Source organism: Entelurus aequoreus, linkage group LG08, assembly GCF_033978785.1.
Source record: "Entelurus aequoreus isolate RoL-2023_Sb linkage group LG08, RoL_Eaeq_v1.1, whole genome shotgun sequence".
NCBI classification, from domain to species: Eukaryota; Metazoa; Chordata; class Actinopteri; order Syngnathiformes; family Syngnathidae; genus Entelurus; species Entelurus aequoreus.
Window position 1 is genome coordinate 1,409,583 of NC_084738.1, and position 23,347 is coordinate 1,432,929.

The 23,347-nt window shown below is 37.4% G+C and overlaps 1 protein-coding gene across 2 annotated transcripts in view; it reads left to right on the plus strand.

Moving 5' to 3' along the window:
• Positions 1-23,347, plus strand: part of ass1 (argininosuccinate synthase 1) — an 82,542-nt gene that overhangs the window by 20,947 nt on the left and 38,248 nt on the right. For both annotated transcript variants that reach the window (XM_062055319.1, XM_062055320.1), the window contains one exon: positions 22,270-22,360. In XM_062055319.1, coding sequence (XP_061911303.1) covers positions 22,270-22,360 — 91 coding nt within the window. The remainder of the gene's footprint in view (positions 1-22,269; positions 22,361-23,347) is intronic.

A 23,347-nucleotide genomic window follows, 5' to 3' on the forward strand; every position in this document is an offset into this window, starting at 1 on the left:
TTCCTAAGGCAGGCACCATAAAAAGAGACATACAATTCCGAACAACATACATGACAAGATACATTACAATTAGAGATGTCTGATAATGGCTTTTTTGCCGATATCCGATATTCCGATATTGTCCAACTCTTAATTACCGATTCCGATATCAACCGATGCTGATATATACAGTCGTGGAATTAACACATTATTATGCCTAATTTTGGTGTGATGCCCCGCTTGATGCAATAAACAATGTAACAAGGTTTTCCAAAATAAATCAACTCAAGTTATGGAAAAAAATGCCAACATGACACTGCCATATTTATTATGGAAGTCACAAAGTGCATTATTTTTTTTAACATGCCTCAAAACAGCAGCTTGGAATTTGGGACATGCTCTCCCTGAGAGAGCATGAGGAGGTTGAGGTGGGTGGGGTCAGCGGGGGGGGTGTATTGTAGCGTCCCGGAAGAGTTAGTGCTGCAAGGGGTTCTTGGTATTTGTTCTGTTGTGTTTATGTTGTGTTACGGTGCAAATGTTCTCCCGAAATGTGTTTGTCATTCTTGTTTGGTGTGGGTTCACAGTGTGGCGCATATTTGTAACAGTGTTAAAGTTGTTTATACGGCTACCCTCAGTGTGACCTGTATGGCTGTTGACCAAGTATGCCTTGCATTCACTTGTGTGTGTGAAAAGCTGTATATATTATGTGACTGGGCCGGCACGTAAAGGCAGTGCCTTTAAGATTTATTGGCGCTCTGTACTTCTCCCTACGTCCGTGTACACAGCAGCGTTTTAAAAAGTCGTAAATTTAACCATTTGAAACCGATAATTTTGAAACGATACCGATAATTTCCGATATTACATTTTAAAGCATTTATCGGCCGATAATATCTCTAGTAGCAAAATAAAATATAACATATATATATACAGTATATAATATATACTAATATCTTATTGTATTATATTATATGTTTATATAATATATACAATATATAACAAGCAATGAATCTGCTGGAGTTTTACTGCAGTAAACCCTCGTTTATGGTTGTTCATTGGTTCCAGACTTGATTGACCGTGGTAAATTAATTTCCAATAAAGTAGGGATTATTCATTATAAATTTAATATTTTCATAGCTTAAAAGAAATTTTAAAAAAAAACTGTTTAAAGCCTTCAAAATAAGTTTTTAACACAATGTGAGCCCTCTAGAAATGAAATAACACCCGCATGGTCACCTTTACACTCGTTTAGTTATGCTGTCTAAGGTTTAGCCAATCATTTGCCATGATGCCGACCAGCACGCTATGATTATTTTGGTCTCACCTAGTGGCAAATACTACTGATATATTTATTGATTCTGCCCACTGAGGCATTTGCATGCTTAAAAATGATAAATTTAAGCCAGAAATATGTAAATTATGCTTAAAAAAACAAACAAAAAACTCTGCAATAGGGTGAAGTCGCAAACTTCCTTGTGGCGAGGGACGACTGTAATGGGGACACACTGCAAAAACTGAAATCTAAGTAAGATTGAATATCTCAAATAAGGGTGATATTTGCTTATTTTCTGTCTGATAAGATACTTCTTCTCACTAAGCAGATTTTATGTTAGTGTTTTACTTGTTTTAAGTGTTTTGGTCCTAAATTATTTAAGTAAGATATTACAGCTTGTTGCTGAGATTTTATGACCTACACTACCGTTCAAAAGTTTGGGGTCACATTGAAATGTCCTTATTTTTGAAGGAAAAGCACTGTACTTTTCTATGAAGATAACTTTAAACTAGTCTTAACTTTAAACAAATACACTCTATACATTGCTAATGTGGTAAATGACTATTCTAGCTGCAAATGTCTGGTTTTTGGTGCAATATCTACATAGGTGTATAGAGGCCCATTTCCAGCAACTATCACTCCAGTGTTCTAATGGTACAATGTGTTTGCTCATTGGCTCAGAAGGCTAATTGATGATTAGAAAACCCTTGTGCAATCATGTTCATACATCTGAAAACAGTTTAGCTCGTTACAGAAGCTACAAAACTGACCTTCCTTTGAGCAGATTGAGTTTCTGGAGCATCACATTTGTGGGGTCAATTAAACGCTCAAAATGGCCAGAAAAAGAGAACTTTCATCTGAAACTCGACAGTCTATTCTTGTTCTTAGAAATGAATGCTATTCCACAAAATTGTTTGGGTGACCCCAAACTTTTGAACGGTAGTGTATATTGAGTAAAACATGCTTGAAACTAGAATATCAACTGTTGCAAAGCTGTCATCAACACTCACAAGTATAAAACTACTTTTTTAAAGTAAAAATTTCTTATTTCAAGCATGAAATAAAAAATCATGACTTTGACACAATTGTGTCTCAGAATTTGCAGAAAATGCAAGAAATGTAATGCCAAGCGCATATCATTATGTCAAGATAGTGGCACTAGCATTTACTTAATTTAAGAACATTTTTCAACATATTGAGAAAAATGGTCTCATTTGTTTTTTCTATCAAGAAAAGTGCACTTGTTATTAGTGAGAATATACTTATTTTAAGGTATTTTTGGGTTCAGTGAGGTTAGCTAATTTTACTTGTTTTGGAAAGTCTTGACAAGCCAAATTTTCTTGTTCTATTGGCAGATAATTTTGCTTAGTTCAAGTAAAATGCCCCTAACTTTTTGTATTGTTTTTTTCTTATTTTTTAACACTGACTTTTTGCAGTGCATGCAAGTGGTGCACTTGGTGGAAGTTAGGGGTCAGTTGTTAGTTTGTTTACCTTTTTTAAAATGAACTTGCTATAATATGAATATGAATTGTCTTGTGCTTTCTTCCATAATGTTGAACTTGTGAGTTCGTTATGGCAACCACTTTTACTGTTTCCCTTGTTACAGACAGTTTCACGTCTACTTTACTATTTACAAAATGCAGTCGAGGTAATAGTCGAGGTTTTAGTTGACAGGATTTGGTACAAACGTCTGCTTATTTTCTAAATATTGGCGCTAATTGAATTTACACCAGCAATGGGAGTCTAATGCTAAAATCATCGCATATTATACCACACAATTTATTTCCCTCTGTGTGACAGTGTGGTAACTGTAGGCATATTCCCACCCACACAAGTGCCACCACAGACAAACAAGTGGTGAATGTGATTTTTACCAGGGGTCAAAGCAGTACATAGAGGTTGCCCTCGGTGACCCGCAAAGCTCCCATCTCACGACGGCGACGTCTGTATGTGTGTCTCTCTCCTCATCCAGGGTCCTCGCCGGGCCCTGGGAAGAGTCGGGGACACACAGACACTGACTTGTCGTAAGCGACGCTTCGACTAATTCCCGATTTCATGGGAGCCGGAGGAGGAGGAGGCGGGGAGGGAAGGGTTAGGGCATTGCGCCCAGCTGGGGCCTCCTGGGTTCGAGCCTCCAAACTCCTCGGGACCCTCATTGTTCCGCTGGTGTTTGCGGCGCCGCGGGCTGCGACGTGGGAGGGGAGCCATTTCAGCGTGACACCAAAATGTCACCAGTAACAGTAAAGTACAAAGACGGCGCACCCAGACAGATGAGTCTCCCTCCCCCTGCCCCAATGTTGTGGACAGGGTGTCACAGAGCGGCGAAGGAGTGCTGGAGTGGCGATGCGCCGTAACTCAGACCTCTATCGCTTGCCCTCGCCGTCCCTTTCCCACCCCATCCGCTGCCTTCGAGCGCTCGGACCGCTGAGAAATGTTTTTGAAAAGAGTGAGACGAAGGAGCTCAAAAGCATAGCAATAAATGATGGCGGTATTGTGCGAGTGATTTCATTCGAGGGACGTGGAGGGGGTTTTGTTGGACCATTTAGTCGATTAATGGCATTAAATACAATGAAATATTTATGGCGAGCGGGTCCAGAGTGGTAAAAGGATTAGAATACATTACCCTGGGCAACGATCGGCTGTGTTCACACTTGTTTTTTGATACCTGATCTGCCACATTTAGTCAAGTTCACTCACTGCCCTTTTTTTTAAAAAATCTGACCTCAAATTGCCCCGTAGAATACACCTCTTCCATCTCAGCAGCATTTTTTTCAAGGGACATTACTTTAAAATAATAACCTTGCAATCTAACTTTGTGTAGCCCATGTGAGACTTTATAGTGATATAGTTTTACTTTACACTGAAAATGAGTCGGCACACAACTAGGGATGTGAGGATATAAAAAAGGTTCACGATAATCAATTATTATCGCAGTATTGTTGATTGTGCTCAAAAAGTATTAAAAAAACAAAAAAATAAATTGCTAAAATGACTTATTTGCATGTTTTGTGTTACTTATGCTTCACTGATAAGTGTTCTGGCGGGCGTTGTGGTGTCCTACTCTGTTCAACGGTCCTCGAACACGCCGTAAAAGCACCTATGTGTCATATTCCTGCGAGTACAGGTGAAACTAAAACAAATTTAATTGTGCAATGGTTTGTTTAATTAGATTTAGAAGGTGAAACTCATGTATGACGTAGGCTCTTAACATGCAAGTCAAGATATTTCAAGCCTTTTTTTTTTTATGTGTACAGGTATATAATTTTGATGATTATGGCTTACATCTTATAAAAACCTAAAAATGAAAATCTCAGAAAATGTTGGGTTTTCAAAAACTGTAAAACATGATCATTAAAATGAGGGCTTGACATATCTCACTTTGCATGTAATGAGTTTATAACATATTAGTTTCACATTTGAAATGGAATTGCTGAAATGGATGGACTTCTGCGCGATATTAAATTTTTTCAGTTTCACCTGTATATTAATCACTCACAATTGAATGTCTTATATACTCAATGTGTTTATACAAGTTTAAATTGGGGTATTTTTTGTCAGGGTTGGTCAAAAGATAGGACTCAGATGCAGAGTACACTGCAAAAAGTCAGTGTTCAAAAACAAGAATACAAAATACAAAAATTAGGGGTATTTTATTTGAACTAAGCAAAATTATCTGCCAATAAAACAAGAAAATTTGGCTTGTCAAGACTTTCCAAAACAAGTCAAATTAGCTATACTCAATGAACCCAAAAATACCTTAAAATAAGTATATTCTCACTAATAACAACTGTTCTACTATAGGAGTACGTATTTTCTATTGTTTCATTGAAAATAAAACAGCAAAGTCCATTTGGCTGTCATCTGTTTTAATATGAGACACAATTGTGTCAAAGTCATGATTTTTTTTTCATGCTTGAAATAAGAAATGATTACTTTAAAAAAGTAGTTTTATACTTGTGAGTGTTGATGACACAGCTTTGCAACAGTTGATATTCTAGTTTCAAGCATGTTTTACTCAATATAGGTCATACAATCTCAGCAACAAGCTGTAATATCTTACTGAGATAATTTAGGACCAAAACCTTTAAAACAAGTAAAACACTCTAACATAAAATCTGCTTAGTGAGAAGAATGATCTTATCAGACAGAAAATAAGCAAATATCACCCTTATTTGAGATATTTAATCTTACTTAGATTTCAGTTTTGCAGTGTAGGGAATAATTCGGCAGACTTTTGTTTTGAAAGCTTCCTTTCACCTCCAGAGTCAGGGCAATTCAGTATATACAATAACTAAACTAGTCGGCGAAAAAGGTTCCAAAAAAAATGAACAACCGAAAATCACTCCGAAAGGAGGAAAACACAAAAACAATGACAAACTATACTTGGCGCCGTATATTCTATGAAGCTTATTATAAACACAAAACGCTCCAACAGGAGGAGGAAACAATGGCTATGAAACTTCTACACTTTCTCTAAACTAATAAAGGTTAACAAAAAATGTCACTCAAAAAATTGAGGAAAAGAAAGAACTGTAAGAAAAACTGAAAACTCACCACTTTGGCTGTAAAACTAAACAACACAAAATCACTCTGCTTAGGAGGAGAAAAAAGAAAACTCAAAATAGCAACAAAGGAATTCAGGATCAAGGTACACAAACACGAGACGAGGCAAGGCATGGACAGGAAGCTAGAGAGGCACGAATAAACGAGACAGTCTGGCACAGAACAAAGGGAGGCGTGGGCTTATAAGACACATGAGGGTAATGGGGAACAAGTGGAAACAATTAGGGGTCAGGGATGACGTCAGACTGATGACACAAATAGAAGGGCAAGTGATCTGAAACGAGAGGAGTTACTTTTCAAACTAAAACATGCAATTCACAAGAAAGAAGAAACCAAGACAAGACATCCCTCACCGCGGTGTGACATTTTTTTCTTAATGGGGAAATACATTAATGTCTCTTGTTCTCATGTTAGCAATTAACTTAGCGAGTTTGCGCCAGTCAGTCTGTGAGTTAATCAAAGTGCGGCTATCAATCACTGTTTTTAGATCATTTCGATTTAAAACGGTTATGGCAACCATAGGGAGTTTTACCGCGGTTATCAATAATCCCTTTCATTGTTACGTCCCTACACACAAGCATTATTATAGAGCACATGTCCAAATTGTGTCTTTGTGACTATTTACGGTCAGCTCTGTTGTTATCTAGCACTGCCCTTAATCTTTTTGGTCATGGAATTCATCAGAGCTGCACAGGTTGTTAGTGGAATCCTCTTTCCTTCCTCCAGGATGACATCACTGGTGGATGTTACACACCTTGCTCTCCTCCACCCCCCTACTTCCGTTAGAGGTTGCACTACGGGTGCTCAATTGGGCTCATGTCTGGAGGAGACACTATGTAAAGCGCTTTGAGTCTCTAGAGAAAAGCACTATATAAATATAATTCACTTCACTTCACATACTTTGCAACTGCATCATCTTCAGCTTCCCCACCTGTCATCTTGGATAGAAAACAGCCATGCGGCCCAGTTGCCCTGCTTCAGAATGGGGAAGTGCATGTTGGAGTTCATGGTTCCCCCCCAGTGAAGCACAGCACCCGTGCAGCCTTAGACCATGACACTACCACCGCCATCTTGGTAGTCATTTGTGTCGCCAAGTATTTTGCAGGCTTGTGCAAAAGTCAGAATAGAATTAAGAATGTCAAATTGTAATTGAAGTCCATGAAATTGAATTGAGGTTGCAAATCGGAAGTAAAATTGCAATTACGATCAGGAGGTAGAGTCGGGATCAGACTGGGTCACACAAATAAATCACGTTTTCACCACGCTACTATAAATAATTTCCTCGTTTATCGCAGGTGTTACGTTCCAGACCCCCATGGTTTGTTTCCGCAAAGTAGGCACAATATTTATTTTTTGATTTATTATTATTATAAGCTTTTTTAAATTCTTTATAGGGCCTCCACGCAGCTTTCAAAGACAGTTTTGTCATTTGTGTCGCCAAGTATTTTGCAGGCTTGTGCAAAAGTCAGAATAGAATTAAGAATGTCAAATTGTAATTGAAGTCCATGAAATTGAATTGAGGTTGCAAATCGGAAGTAAAATTGCAATTACGATCAGGAGGTAGAGTCGGGATCAGACTGGGTCACACAAATAAATCACGTTTTCACCACGCTACTATAAATAATTTCCTCGTTTATCGCAGGTGTTACGTTCCAGACCCCCATGGTTTGTTTCCGCAAAGTAGGCACAATATTTATTTTTTGATTTATTATTATTATAAGCTTTTTTAAATTCTTTATAGGGCCTCCACGCAGCTTTCAAAGACAGTTTTGTCATTTGTGTCGCCAAGTATTTTGCAGGCTTGTGCAAAAGTCAGAATAGAATTAAGAATGTCAAATTGTAATTGAAGTCCATGAAATTGAATTGAGGTTGCAAATCGGAAGTAAAATTGCAATTACGATCAGGAGGTAGAGTCGGGATCAGACTGGGTCACACAAATAAATCACGTTTTCACCACGCTACTATAAATAATTTCCTCGTTTATCGCAGGTGTTACGTTCCAGACCCCCATGGTTTGTTTCCGCAAAGTAGGCACAATATTTATTTTTTGATTTATTATTATTATAAGCTTTTTTAAATTCTTTATAGGGCCTCCACGCAGCTTTCAAAGACAGTTATAAGCACTTCCTATGTTCCTAAAAACACTTTTAATACACCTATGTAATTTTTACATGGAAACTTAAATGGGTTCTCAAATATCAATGGTACTTTTTATGTTCCTTTTGGGTTGATCTTTATGTTGCTCAATGTGTGTGTGTTGTGCTGTCATTTTGTGTTTACACCGTTTTTATTAGTTAGTTAGTGGTCTTTCTAGTGGGGTTCAAGATTGAATCCATTTAACTATTAGCCGCATATAAGCTGCCGAATGCAAGATTGAAACCCTGTTTTAGATTATGTTCCATTTGACTGTTGATGAACCTCAACCTATTTTAATTACAGCAAATGTTTTCCATTGACAAATAAGAATAAAAGCATCTTCTGTAAAACAGATCATTTAGTTTAATGTATTCAGGGTTTCCCCGAGATTGCCACTATACGTGTGGCGTGTGGGCGTGGCCAATATGACATCATCATATGTATGCCGTCATGATTCATTTTTGATTGGCAATGATGCATATATATATTATATACATCTATTTTTCAATTGTTGCTGCTTATTGTAAAAGGTACACTTTATTCTTCCCTCCCTGAATGTTGGAATTTAGTTTGCCAAATGTGAAAAAAGTATTTTGAATTAGAGATGAAAAAAATAACTTCAGGTGCTTTATTGATATTCTCCACAATGAATTTACTGTAAAGCAAAGCACACTAAGGAAAGTACATCATATGACGTGCATTTTTCCCCCCAAATAAAGCATAGACGAACATTTTTATGATATCGGAGATGTTTTTCCAACCTATCATGCCCAACAGTACAAAACAGTACCTCCATTCACACAATATATTACTTGAATTTGTTTTCATGTAAAAAAACAAAACAAAAAACATATTTTTAATGTGTGGCGGTTTTTATTTTGCTGTGGCGGTGCGCCACGATCAATTACATGTTGGGTAAACCCTGGTATTATGACTTTAATTATGTGGGAAATGGCGGAACAGTACTGTACTGTAAAACGGCTTTACTTTATGTAAGTGTTAATACGGTAGGGAATTGGTGTTTATAGTGTTTGTAAAGCATTTTTAGTATTTAAGCCAAAACCTTTGTCAAAAATTACAAATCATTCCTGTTTCTTGGCTATAATGAGTTTAATTCCACTTCTAATTCAACATCCACATTCCAACTCTTCAAATGAATTAAATTATGATTCCAAATTTGGAATTTTTGCACCAGCCTGCTGTGTTGATAGTAAATAGGTACACTGACTACAAGTATATCAGGATGTTTTTCTATAGCAGTGGTTCTCAAATGGGGGTACGCGTACCCCTGGGGGTACTTGAAGGTATGCCAAGGGGTACGTGAGATTTTTTAAAAATATTCTAAAAATAGCAACAATTCAAAAATCCTTTATAAATATATTTATTGAATAATACTTCAACAAAATATGAATGTAAGTTCATAAACTGAACATCAAATCAAGTAGGCTAGTCCATTCATTACCATAAACCCAGAGTTTCCCCCATGCCATGATGGTTTGACCCTCACTAAAATGTCTGTCAAAAAGAACTGTGAAAAGAAATGCAACAATGCAATATTCAGTGTTGACAGCTAGATTTTTTTGTGGACATGTTCCATAAATATTGATGTTAAAGATTTATTTTTTGTGAAGAAATGTTTAGAATTAAGTTCATGAATCCAGATGGATCTCTATTACAATCCCCAAAGAGGGCACTTTAAGTTGATGATTACTTCTATGGGTAGAAATCTTTATTTATAATTGAATCACTTGTTTATTTTTCAACAAGTTTTTAGTTATTTTTGTATCTTTTTTTCCAAATAGTTCAAGAAAGACCACTACAAATGAGCAATATTTTGCACTGTTATACAATTTAATAAATCAGAAACTGATGACATAGTGCTGTATTTTACTTCTTTATCTCTTTTTTTCAACCAAAAATGCTTTGTTCTGATTAGGGGGTACTTGAATTAAAAAAATGTTCACAGGGGGTACATCACTGAAAAAAAGTTGAGAACCACTGTTCTATAGTATTGCTCCTTGAGAGTGAGTACACCCAAAAAGATCAGTGTAAACAATACAACATGGAAACATTTAAGCGCTATTTATTTGACTCATTCAAGTATTATAATGAAGGTTTAAATGAAATAAGCATAGATTTAAAAGTAGCACAGGGCTGATTGACCCTGAAGGTCATCTGAAAGGGGTCATCTTGTTCCAGGTCTCTCCTAAAGTTACAGCCCTAAAGGCACCACCCTCCTCCACTCACCTGTGGCACAATAACCACCATACTCCCTGCACTTTACTTCCCGCCGCTCGCCAAAGCCAGATGAGGAAATGTCCAAATGGTCGCTCATATGTTCTCCTGTAGATAAGAGCCAGCGGGAGTTCAGGTTACTCTGCGATTTTAAAACACAGAATCCTTCCTGATAACACGGGAGCATGTAGCACACAGGCCCTGTGACCTTTAGGACCCCTTTCTCCCCCATCTTGGAGCTGTGTGAAGACGCACGCCCGGGGATATTCCAACCTCCCACAAATTGTTGTCAGTAGTTTCCATAAAGCCTATAAAAAATGACTTCACTGGAATTCTATCACCAAGGTCTTCTTGTCAAGGCTGCGGTTCCACACATGAGCAGTCGGGAGGGGGCCGCCCTCAGGCAGCCTGACACTCGTCCCGAGTCATTAAAAACATCAGCTCACTCTTAATTATAGCCTTTATCAGTGACACGCTTTGTTCTCTGTGATGGGGAAGTGGATGGGCCAGCGCTCGCTGCAAGTAGAGGAAGCGTAACCTCAAGGAAGTGGAAAGTCGTTTTGTGTGCGGAAAGATAACTGGAGAGAAAGAAGGAGGCTGCCTGTAGGCGAAGGAAGCGGTGCTTGTAGGTGTAAGTATGCACGTGAATGTGTGCTTTTGAAGCAAAGAGGTCAACGTTTGGCCCGTGCACTTGCTTGCCTGGGGCGTGCGCTGTATGACCTGTAATACTTAGCTGTGTTTATTTAAACAACACTCTCAAAGGTAATTGCCTGATTGACTGGATGCCCTTTTAGGCCATTTTGAATCCAAATTAGTGCATTTTCCCCAATGCGCTGTAATCAAACCTAGTCAAAACGGCCCGAGACGACTTTGGAAGATGTTCCTACACAATCAGCGTGGTTTTAATTGTTTTAGTAAGTCATATAATTTAAAAAAAAAACAAAAAACAGTCCAAACCTAAATGCCGTGTTGTTGTGTTAATGAGCGCTGTCTCAGCATCTGCAGTAGTACCTCATCTTACCAGCTTGATTGGCTATGTGACGGAGCTCTTAACTCAAAACTAGAGATGTCCGATAATGGCTTTTTTGCCAATATCCGATATTTCGATATTGTCCAACTCTTAATTACCGATACTTATATCAACCGATATCGATATATACAGTCGTGGAATTAACACATTATTATGCCTAATTTTGTTGTGCTGCCCCGCTGGATGCATTAAACAATGTAACAAGGTTTTCCAAAATAAATCAACTCAAGTTATGGAAAAAAATGCCAACATGGCACTGCCATATTTATTATTTAAGTCACAAAGTGCATTATTATTTTTTAAACATGCCTCAAAACAGAAGCTTGGATTTTGGGACATGCTCTCCCTGAGAGAGCATGAGGAGGTTGAGGTGGGTGGGGTTGAGGTGTTTGGGTAGGGGGAAGCGGGGGGTGTATATTGTAGCGTCCCGGAAGAGTTAGTGCTGCAAGGGGTTCTGGGTATTTGTTCTGTTGTGTTTATGTTGTGTTACGGTGCGGATGTTCTCCCGAAATGTGTATGTAATTCTTGTTTGGTGTGGGTTCACAGTGTGGCGCATATTTGTAACAGTGTTAAAGTTGTTTATACGGCCACCCTCAGTGTGACCTGTATGGCTGTTGACCAACTTTTTTTAAAAAGTCATAAATTTTACTTTTTGAAACCGATACCGATAATTTCCGATATTACATTTTAAAGCATTTATCGGCCGATAATATCGGCAGTTTGATAATATCGGACATCCCTACTCAAAACACTTGTGTCTCTGATCATTTGCAATTGAAATAAATTAAAATCAACTTAGACATAGACAAACTTTAATGATCCACAAGGGAAATTGTTCCACACAGGAGCTCAGTTACAAAGGTTGGAAAGGATAAGGATGGAAAGGATAATGCACACCAGGGCACAAAAAGAGGGCGTAAACAAAAGGTATAAAGTAGATTAAAAATGTACCATAGTAGCAATATAAAATATAACGTATTTAATATTTAAATATTATATATACAGTATATAATATTATTATATTATATTATATTTTTATATATTATATGCAATATATAACATATCCCAATTACCATGTACAATATTACAGTACATGTAACAGCTGCTGCAAAAAAAGGGCAGCATAAAATAAAGAGTAGTAGTAGACTTATATGGTGCTTCGCCCCCAAAGTAACATACTGTTAACATGTAACATGCCTTTTCAAAGAAAACAATACAGTAGAATGTAGTACAAACAATTACAGTAGTTTAATGAAGTAATTTAATAATAATGTATTTTTACGTTACCTCATTCCACCTGCTTTTCGGTCAAACACAACATCCCCAGCTTTTCCATATTTTATAGATAAATGTCCACTGTTTAGATATTTTGTAATATTTTTGATGTTAGACAGTATCGTGCAGAGTCTGCAGACTAAGAATGATAAGCGGGAATTGCTCGGTCTGTCATGTTTTTGACGATTTTGTTTTTAATTCAATTCTCATGCTTGGAAAAATAGTTTTGTTGAGCTCTAGTGCATAAGACCGGATCTTTTGGTCGGATCTTACAGGGTTCACTGTGGTATTTGCTACGCTAACTTATGTCAGGTGCTTGTAACTCAAATTTTTGCTTGTAATTTAAAACATAACAATCAGCCGAGAGACAGATCTTATCTCAAAACATTCTTAATTTGGGGCACTCACAAGTTGAGTACCACAGTGGTTTATCTTCTGACACATTTTTTTATCCTGTAAAAAAAACAAAAAAAACATGTTTACAAACACATCCTAAAAATTAATAGAATGGTATACTCAATAAATTATTAAAACGTTTTGTTTTTCATCTAGTTAAAGGTAATTGTCATGAATTAAAACAATTCTGCATTGACCTTAATATAAGACCTTTCCTCTTGAAAAAAGTAAGTGGGAATATAAAAAAAAAGTTTTGAATTTGGGGTTTAGAGAATTATACACGGAAACCTAAACTGGCAGACTGGGTCAAAAATGTTTGTCTTGGACTTTTTGAAACTCACCCAATTGACATACATAGCATTACAAAGGCAGGAAACAAATTTTTGGGTTTACATTAAAGTAGGATATACATAATTATTTGAAAATACAATACCATATTTCCTGTCACATGGTGTTTTATTTTGAAATCTGTTTTGCAGGAAGAGAGCTGCATGTGTGCCAAAAACAAACGCTCTCCTGCCCTGTCAGTTTCAGCTGCTTCGAGTAAATAAATCCGCCTGGTCATTAAGCAAAGAAGCTTCAATTGCGTAACACCCCTAGGCTGCCCCCAGAGAGTTACCGTGGTTACCAAGGCAAGGTGCAGCTAAAAATAAAATTGATAAATTAAAAATGTCTGTCCATCGTCGGCCCGTAATTGATCAGCCCACTGGGAAAACTCACGTTAGTCCCATTGGTCAGTCCACCCATGAAAACAGGTGGTGCCGAATGACCTCTCCTCCGAAAGAGTTCGAGGCTTTCATCCTGTCACTCGCAGAAGAGACACAGTCAAAAAAAAAAAAGTGTCTGAATGGATGAGTGGATGACTTATGTGGCTAATTTTCAAATAACGCTCTCCAGAAGCCAATAAATATAACAGTTGTTTTACTGATATTGACACAATTAAAAATCACACCAATTTTGTCGTCAGTATTTTCCCAAAAATGGGTATTGAAAAAGACAAGTTAACTTATATTTTGGTCAAGACTGGGGATGTCTGATAATGGCTTTTTTGCCGATATCCGTTATTCCGATATTGTCCAATTAATTACCAATACCGATATCAACCGATACCGATATATACTGTCGTGGAATTAACACATTATTATGCCCAATTTAGACAACCAGGTATGGTGAAGATAAGGTCCTTTTTAAAAATAAATAAGATGAATAAATTAAAAACATTTTCTTGAATAAAAAAGAAAGTAAAACAATATAAAAACAGTTACATAGAAACTAGTAATTAATGAAAATGAGTCAAATTAACTGTTAAAGGTTAGTACTATTAGTGGACCAGCAGCACGCACAATCATGTGTGCTTACGGACTGTATCCCTTGCAGACTGTATTGATATATATTGATATATAATGTAGGAACCAGAATATTAATAACAGAAAGAAACAACCTTTTTGTGTGAATGAGTGTACATGGGGGAGGGAGGTTTTTTGGGTTGGTGCACTAATTGTAAGTGTATCTTGTGTTTTTTATGTTGATTTAAAAACAAAAAACGATACCGATAAAAAACCCCAGATATCGATAATTTCCAATATTACATTTTAAAGCATTCATCGGCCGATAATTTCGGACATCTCTAGTCAAGACATTGCTCCAGACATTTCGCAGCTTTCATTGAACCTGGTAGCTTTACTGACATTCTGGACAAGTCCACCTAGACCACGGGTATCCAAACTTTTTTTTCTCCCTAGAAAGCAAACTTCCATAGTGTTTATTGAACATACCGCCGAAGTCTTTAAGGGTGAAACGCGACAACATTTCCCCAGCACCTTTGTGGTATTTCTGTCCCAGTGTGCCATGTTTGCATTTTAAAGCGAGACTTGAAACGCGGTGATTTAAGCGTCATTTCCGACCCATTGCGCCAAGGATGTTTTTTCACCGTGGTCCCCTTTTCCCCCTCTTCTCCTTTCCCTCCCTGCCACCTCTGCCTCTTTAGGCCCTGTTGGCTTCGATTGAAAACCAATGAGGCAAGTAATATGTGGAAAGATAGAAATTTACTTGCTTTAAGTTCATGCGTCAGGCTCTATGGGCCGCGTTTAGCACAACAATATGGCCGAGGCAGAGACTGCCAAAGGAGTTTCTCTGTGCTACATGATGGTGTGCTTCACGCACCATTTGCCACCAATACTCGCCTGCCCCCCACTCCCACCTCCCCTATCTCTACCTTTCCACCCACCCTCCACTCTCTCTCTGGGCCACGGCTTTGGGACAGTTCCACCTGCAGGGGGTTTCAATTGAAATGCATTGATCTTCAAACACTGGAAACAAGCCTATTCCCTCACTTTTTTTTCCTTTTTCTATCCAACGACCCATAAGTTTTGTAGCATGCATGAATTTTAATATTCCAGTTGTTGTTTTTTGTCGTTTCTTTTTAGCAGAAAGCACTTCCCACAAGCTTAACCATTAAGAGGTGCTTAAAATTCACTCACACATTTGGTCTTAACGACAAAAAACTGCTGTAAAAATATCATATATATTTATTTTTTTCCACTTTAAAGAGTCAACATTTAAAACTATTTCAGCCTCAAATATACATATGTAATACATAATATATTGGGGGTTTTTACCCTACACAAGCCAGTGTGTTTACATAATAAATTAAAGCTAAAGTAAAACACGAGTGCTGTCAAATGATTATTTTTGAAAATCAAATTAATCACACTTTTTTGAATTTGGATGAATCATGATTAACCACAGGTTATTACGCTGCTGCTAGAGTTCTAACAAAGACCAAAAAATGTGAGCACATTACACCAATTCTTAAATCCTTACATTGGCTCCCTGTACATCAGAGAATAGATTTCAAAATCCTCCTGCTCACATATAAATCACTACATGGTCTAGGGCCCAAGTATATCACTGATATGCTCCCACTATATACGCCCTCTAGATCACTAAGATCTTCTGAGACCAATCTGTTAGCGGTCCCAAGAGTAAACTCAAATCAAGGGAGATCATCATTCAGTCACTATGCAACACATAGCTGGAATAAACTTCCTGAAGATGTCAGACTCTCCCCAACTCTCACTACTTTTAAAACTAGACTGAAGACTTTTATGTTCACCTTAGCTTTCAGCTAAATCTTTTAATCTTTTAACTTTTAACGTCTGCACTGTTTTTATTTTTATTGTCTGCATTTTAATTTTGCTTTTATTTTCTTTCATTTCACTTTGTTGTCTGTGAAGCACTTTGAGTCTGCCTTGTGTATGAAAAGCGCTATACAAATAAAGTTGCCTTGCCTTGCCTTGCCTAAAAAAAAAAAAAAAGAGTGCATAAGAGTGTAGTACGGGAAATTTTTTTTTATATGTTTTACTTGAATGCACATCATTTATTTGTTTGAATTTTGATAACAGTTTTATTTTAAGTCCTGTTGGGGTTTATTTTGAGGTGGAATTAGTCAGTAAGCACACCAGTTGGAGCAAACCTGGGCAAAATACGGCCCGTGGGCCACATGTGGCCCGTTATGATTTTCAATCCGGCCCGTTGGACGTTCTACATAATTTTTTTAGACCTTTAACATCAAAACTGTCGCCGCCATTATGATGTGCAGTGCTGTTTTTTAAATGAGCGTAAGTCTTGAACTATTGAAAGTATTTCAATGGTTGATATCTGCGCTTTTGGGTGTTATATGAGTTATTACGGTAATCTACGTCACAGCAGCTCAGACGAGGCACAAACCAGAGTAGGCGGGGTTTGTTTTCAGAGCAGCCAGCCCGAAACGCGTGTGTCAGAAACCGATGCGGAAGCAGATTTTTACGTGATAATATATCATATTGTAGGTGTTTATTACACTTTGCCTTCACATTTTGCTGTTTTTTACATTTTTGTTGTGTTTTGCTTGATTGTAAAAGATACACAACTATCGAGGAGCTGGTCTAAGAAGTAGGGGTGTAACAGTACACAAAAATTTCGGTTCGGTGAGTACTTCGGTTTAGAGGTTAGCGGTTCGGTTCATTTTCGGTACAGTAAGAAAACAACAAAATATTAATTTTTGGGTTATTTATTTACCAAATTTGCAAAATCTTCCACCAAAAATATTTTTCTTAGTGGAATATTTGATGTGAAGTAATCGGAACCTTGGATAGGTCAATAATTCATAATAACATTGATTTTGATTCAATATTATGTTTTGAGCAATGACAGTTTGAAAGAAAAAAAAACAGCTTTGTTTTATTAGTCAACATTGCAACTTTTTCTAAATTAAATTTAACCTTTAAGCTTTTTTATTTTACTTTTGTTATGTTTTTGTTTATTTTAATAGTATTTTTAGAATGTGCCGTGGGCCTTTAAAACATTAGCTGTGGGCCGCAAATGGCCTCCGGGGCACACTTTTGACACCCCTGCTATAGATAATAAAACATTTAATCTGGATAAAAAGCAGAGCCTGGCGACGCATGCGCGTTTATCATAACTCACTCGCTCTCTCTGTCTCTGCCCCTCCCTCACGAATGCTGCTGCGTGCACAATTTGTTTTGTTTTAATCCATTCTTAACCCTGAATGTACATTGAAAATACACGCAACTCTAACTCAAAATGCCGGACATTTGAGGCATTTAAGAAACTCCGCCCTGACAGCTCCGCAAAAGAGGACATGTCCGGTGAAAAGAGGACGTATGGTCAGTTTATCGTAGCCCGTTAGCTGCTAGCATGCCGTGTGTTGTGCATTGTTTACACAACGTGCGTTACGCTACTTAATATCTCCCTGTGGAAACTCGTTCAGTACACCTCCGAACCGAACCGGAACCCCCGTACCGAAACGGTTCAATACAAATACACGTACCGTTACATCCCTACTAAGAAGAAAAAGAGGAGCGATGTTCATATATTGTTAATATTAAGTGTTTTATTGTTCATAGTTAATATTGTAAATCCCACTTTCTTTATTTTCATGTACATTTTGGGTGTTCTATTTTGTAAAAAACTGCAAAATTCCATTCCGTTTTTTTGAGGTGGTTTGTCATAACGTTTTTAGAACTCTATCGGACATTGTGACTTTTGGTATTATTGTTCCTGAAAAAAAGAGACCCAAACATACATACTGTACAGCAGGTTTTTACAGCTAAATGTGTACATATCATTTATACACACATACACATTGGCCCCCGAGACATATTGTTTTCTCTCAATGTGGCCCCCGTGTCAAAATATTTGCCCGGCTCTGAGTTGGAGTCTCTTCACCCATCTTTTTACTGATGTATGCATTGACCTTATCACTGATCGTATAACAACCTGCGCCGCCTTTCAGGTATCCATCCGCAGTTAAGGTGAAGGAGCATGTATGGTCAGAATAAATTGCGTGATCAATCTGTGTGATGATTAATGCGATATTTTTTGTGGTTACCGTATTTTTCGGAGTATAAGTCGCTCCGGAGTATAAGTCGCACCGGCCGAAAATGCATAATAAAGAAGGAAAAAAAACATATAAGTCGCACTGGAGTATAAGTCGCATTTTTTGGGGAAATTTATATGATAAAACCCAACACCAAGAATAAACATTTGAAAGGCAATTTAAAATAAATAAAGAATAGTGAACAAAAGGCTGAATAAGTGTACGTTATATGACGCATAAATAACCAACTGAGAACGTGCCTGGTATGTTAACGTAACATATTATGGTAAGAGTCATTCAAATAACTATAACATATAGAACATGCTATACGTTTACCAAACAATCTGTCACTCCTAATCGCTAAATCCCATGAAATCTTATACGTTTACTCTCTTACGTGAATGAGATAAATAATATTATTTGATATTTTACGCTAATGTGTTAATAATTTCACACATAAGTCGCTCCTGAGTATAAGTCGCACCCCCGGCCAAACTATGAAAAAAAAAAGCGACTTATAGTCCGAAAAATACGGTAATCACCTGAGTAACTCGTTATTTTTGGCAACCCTAAAATTTTTTTATTTTTTTTTACAAACACACCATGAGCCATGCATTAGTTGGTATAAGGCGTGGGAATTTGCTGCATGCTTTGAATGGGAAACAGTAGATATACAAATTTCAAAAAATCAATAAAGGCCAGTAGTCAAAACTGAAATCATAACATAAATGTTTGTATTAATTTATTAGAATATGTGTAGGATAAAACTAAAATGTTCAATGGTTTCCAATAGCGTATATACATTTATTCAAGATTCAAAACCTTTATTATCATTGAACAGTTGCCTGTACAACGGAATTAGCCAGCAAGGACACATAAGTGCAGGTTTTAAAAAGTGTGAAGTGTCAAGTGCACGTTAAAATTGTCAAATACAAAGACATAGTTATCAAAATGGGGAAGGGACTTCGTATAGGGTCTATTAGCGATTAAATAACAGTGAGTAGGTATTGCACATTCAGATGGAGATAACTTCTATTCACGCACACACACATACCCGCTTACTTACACAAACACAACAACCACACACATACACACGGCCACATGACCGTGTAGACACACACAAGCAGTATACTCGCACACATGCAGCAGCTTTCATCGGGCTTTTAGAGTTGTGGTGAGAGCTCTTCATACAACTCAGCCAATTTCACTTGAATAAGGTCACATTTTTTTCAGAAAAATACATTAATTTGTGAGAATTAATTTGTAATATTAACATAGAAAATACATTATTTTACTGGTATAAAGTAATAATATTTTCAGGAAAAAATTGTACTAAGGTAAAAATAAAAGTAATGTTGTAATATTTAGAAGAAAAAAAAATATGCTTAACGCACCCTACAAAGACAAGTGTGTTTACAAATTAATTAAAATCACATTCTTTTTTTTTCCTTTTTTTTTTTTTTTTTTACATATATACCACTAGCCAACATTAATGAATATGCATTTAATTTAATTGAAGGAGCAGGGTTTCCTTACATTAATTGGTATACATTTTTGCTGCATGCTTTGAATGAGCAACAGTAGATACAAATTGAATTAAGAAAATAAAGGCCAGTAGTCACAACTGAAATCTGAACACAAAGGTTTGTATTAGTTTGTTAGGATAAATGTGGTATGAAAAAATAACTTTTATGAATTTCGAATGTGTCAATTGTTGTACATTTACAGTATTCATATAACCCAGCCAATTTCACTTAAAGTGGGATAAAAAAAACAACAACCATTAATTTAATAAAGGTAAAATTTTAATATTTTATGAAAATATACACAATACACCTTACAAAGACCAGTGTGTTTACATGAAAAACATTAAAGCTCAAGTAAAAAAACAAATACATTTTTACATACACACCATAAGCCAATATAATGGAAGCACAAACCTACTGTATTATTTATGTAACATTATTTGGTAAAAGGTGGAACATTTTACTGCATGCTTTGAATAGGAAACAGTAGTTTCAAATTTCTCATTTTATGTACCTTGATTCATGCAACCCTTCCAAAATATCTTGAAAAAAAACAGAACAGCCCAAAATATCACCTTTAACACTAGAAGTCCCAGCATTTTTCTGTCTACCTAGAAGACCCAGAGAGGGGTCATTTGGCCCGACGCTTTTCCCGAATACACTAATCACTCATTTTGTTATGGTAATGAGGCTGTTAGGGGCAGTTTGTCTAGGTAGACAGAAAAATTATACATGTGGGAAATGCCGAAAGGAGCAATGGCAGTGCCAGGATTGTGAGTGACTGCTCAAATGTATGTCAGTCACGTTTACATGGACATGGTTTTTCATTCTTTGTAAATATGCTTTTTTCTTTGTAAATTTTTTTTTTTAAACTATTTTTGGCACACAAAAATAACAATTGCTTCTGCAACAACCCTCCACACCAAAACTGGGAAAACAGTTGCTTTTTCATTCTTTGTAAATATGTTTTGTTTTGTATTTTTTTTAACAATAAATGTCAGAGTGTTGATCCCTTCATTCTGTTGATCCTTGCAAAAACACACACAACCTACCTCAGAACTAAAGCTTGAGCTGTAAGGTCCCCTCCCCCACACAGGCTCAAGTGGCCCCCTGCCGTGTGCCACTAACAGCCACATTTTCATAACAAAAGGAGTGTCCACAGGGGGGACTAGGGGTCAAATGACCCTCTTGTGTGTTTTCTAGGTAAAAGTGTCAATTGACCCTTCTCTGGGACTTCGCGTGTTAAGGATCTGTTAATGGTTAATCTTGTTGTGCTATTCCATCCATCCATCCATTTTCTACCGCTTGTCCCTTTCGGGGTCGCGGGGGGTGCTGGAGCCTATCTCAGCTGCATTCGGGCGGAAGGCGGGGTACACCCTGGACAAGTCGCCACCTCATCGCAGGTTGTGCTATTCTTCCACGTTTAATCACTTTCCAGTGTTTAAAGTGCAGCCCATCAAAGGGATGTTTAGGTTAGTCCTTCTCCCCTCTCCTGTTCACTCTCATTTGGCATCTTTCAGGGTACTGAGGCAGAAAATGCCAGAGAGGGACGCAGTCAATTTTGGTGTTAAGTTAAAAGGAATGGAAAGAGATTTTGCACATTCGCTCGTTTTCACCTCACTGACGGGCCGATTAGTTATTGTATGATGATTCCGTGTCTGGTAAAGCTTTCCATTTAAATGCACTCAGTAGTTATTTTGCATAGCACCCCTGCAATTTGCCAGAGCTTTGGGAGGGGGGGTACACTGCATCGGCTCTCGCCTCATCCCGCCACTGTGTAATTGTTGGCGGGAGGCACGCATGGCTGGCACGCTCGTCAGACCGCCGCCACGCAAGTGTGACTCAGACAACTAGGAAAAACAAATATCTGTCAGCCAGTCAGTGCATTTTAGGTGTGTGTTTTGAAAGTAAAAGGCAGAAAATTGACAGTGGGGAAAAATGTCAAGAGATAAAAACGATGCAGACAAACACAAATATATATTTTAAATCGCCACTCTCCAAATTGTGTTTCTGTCCGTTCACACAGAAGTATATTCGTGAGCTCAAATCACATTTATCCACCTGGCTTTGTGCGCTGGGAAGCAGAATAAAGCCATTCTCAAATTGTTCCCACAAGGTCAAAAATATCACGGAAAGATGAAAAATCAAGAGCGAATGAGTCAACTTGAACTTGATGAATTTATTAAGAGATGTCATTGATCGAGGGGTGTGTCTCATTACTTAAATGACTTCATACTATCCACTCAATTGCTCACCTATTATCTACCTTTCATTGTCATTACAGGTATGATTAATTTCTTTCTTGTCTGTGCTGAAGTGGGGGGAGGAAAAAAAAATGAAACATTGATTATTTTCTTGTCCTCATTCCACTCAACTTTTTCACGCCTCATCCTCTCTTTTCTTCTGCCTCTCACTTATTTTCTGTGATGAGGTCCGACAAAAAAGACTGTGTAAGTGACTTTTTTGTTTTGTTTTCCAGAACCACGCTCCAGCTGACCTCTATCTCATGACCAAGAACCCGGAAGATTCTCCCTCCACCCCTGATGTACTGGAGCTGGAGTTTAAGAACGGTTTGTGTGCTGCTTGTTGACATTGTACTGATATAACATAGTCCAGTGGTTCTTAACCTGGGTTCGATCGAACCCTAGGGGTTTAGTGAGTCGGCCTCAGGGGTTCGGCGGAGGTCAAAACACACCCGACTCATTGCGTAAATACAAACTTCTCCCTATCGGCGTATTACGGATACGGCAACAGCTGACTGGTTTGCAGGTGTGTAATTTGTTGTGAGTTCATGCACTGTGTTGGTTTTGTTGTTTGAACGAGGTGATGTTTATGCACGGTTCATTTTATGCACCAGTAAAAAAAAAATAGTAACACTTTAGCATGGGGAACATATTCACCATTAATTAGTTGCTTATTAACATGCAAATTAGTAACATATTGGCTCTTAACTAGTCATTATTAAGTACTTATTAATGCCTTATTCGGCATGGCCTTATTATAACCCTAACCCTCTAACCCTGACCCTAATCCTCTAACCCTAACCCTAACCAAATAACTCTAAATTAAGTCTTTATTACTTAGAATATGTTCCCCTAGTGTCCAAATAACTCTAAATTAAGTCTTTATTACTTAGAATATGTTCCCCTAGTGTCCAAATAACTCTAAATTAAGTCTTTGTTACTTAGAATATGTTCCCCATACTAAAGTGTTACCAAAAACATATAACTTTGTCTTGAATTTGAAAAAAAACCAAAACATTTAATTTTTCACTAAAGAAGGTGAATGCGCATATGAAACTGCTGGGGTTCGGTACCTCCAACAAGGTTAAGAACCACTGACATAGACTTATAGAAGCCACTTGTGTAGTCTGGCATCCAGCCCAAAATTTGCCTTTACAAAGATGATAATTGCTCTCTTTCTGCAGTTTTGATAAATTTTGATGAAATTCTTCCCAGAGATTCAATGTCATTCAAAAGTCTGTGAGTGACAGGGGAAAAAAAACTGACTCGCTTTCGCCATGCCTAAATCTTTGAACAACCTGTGTTTTTCAGACT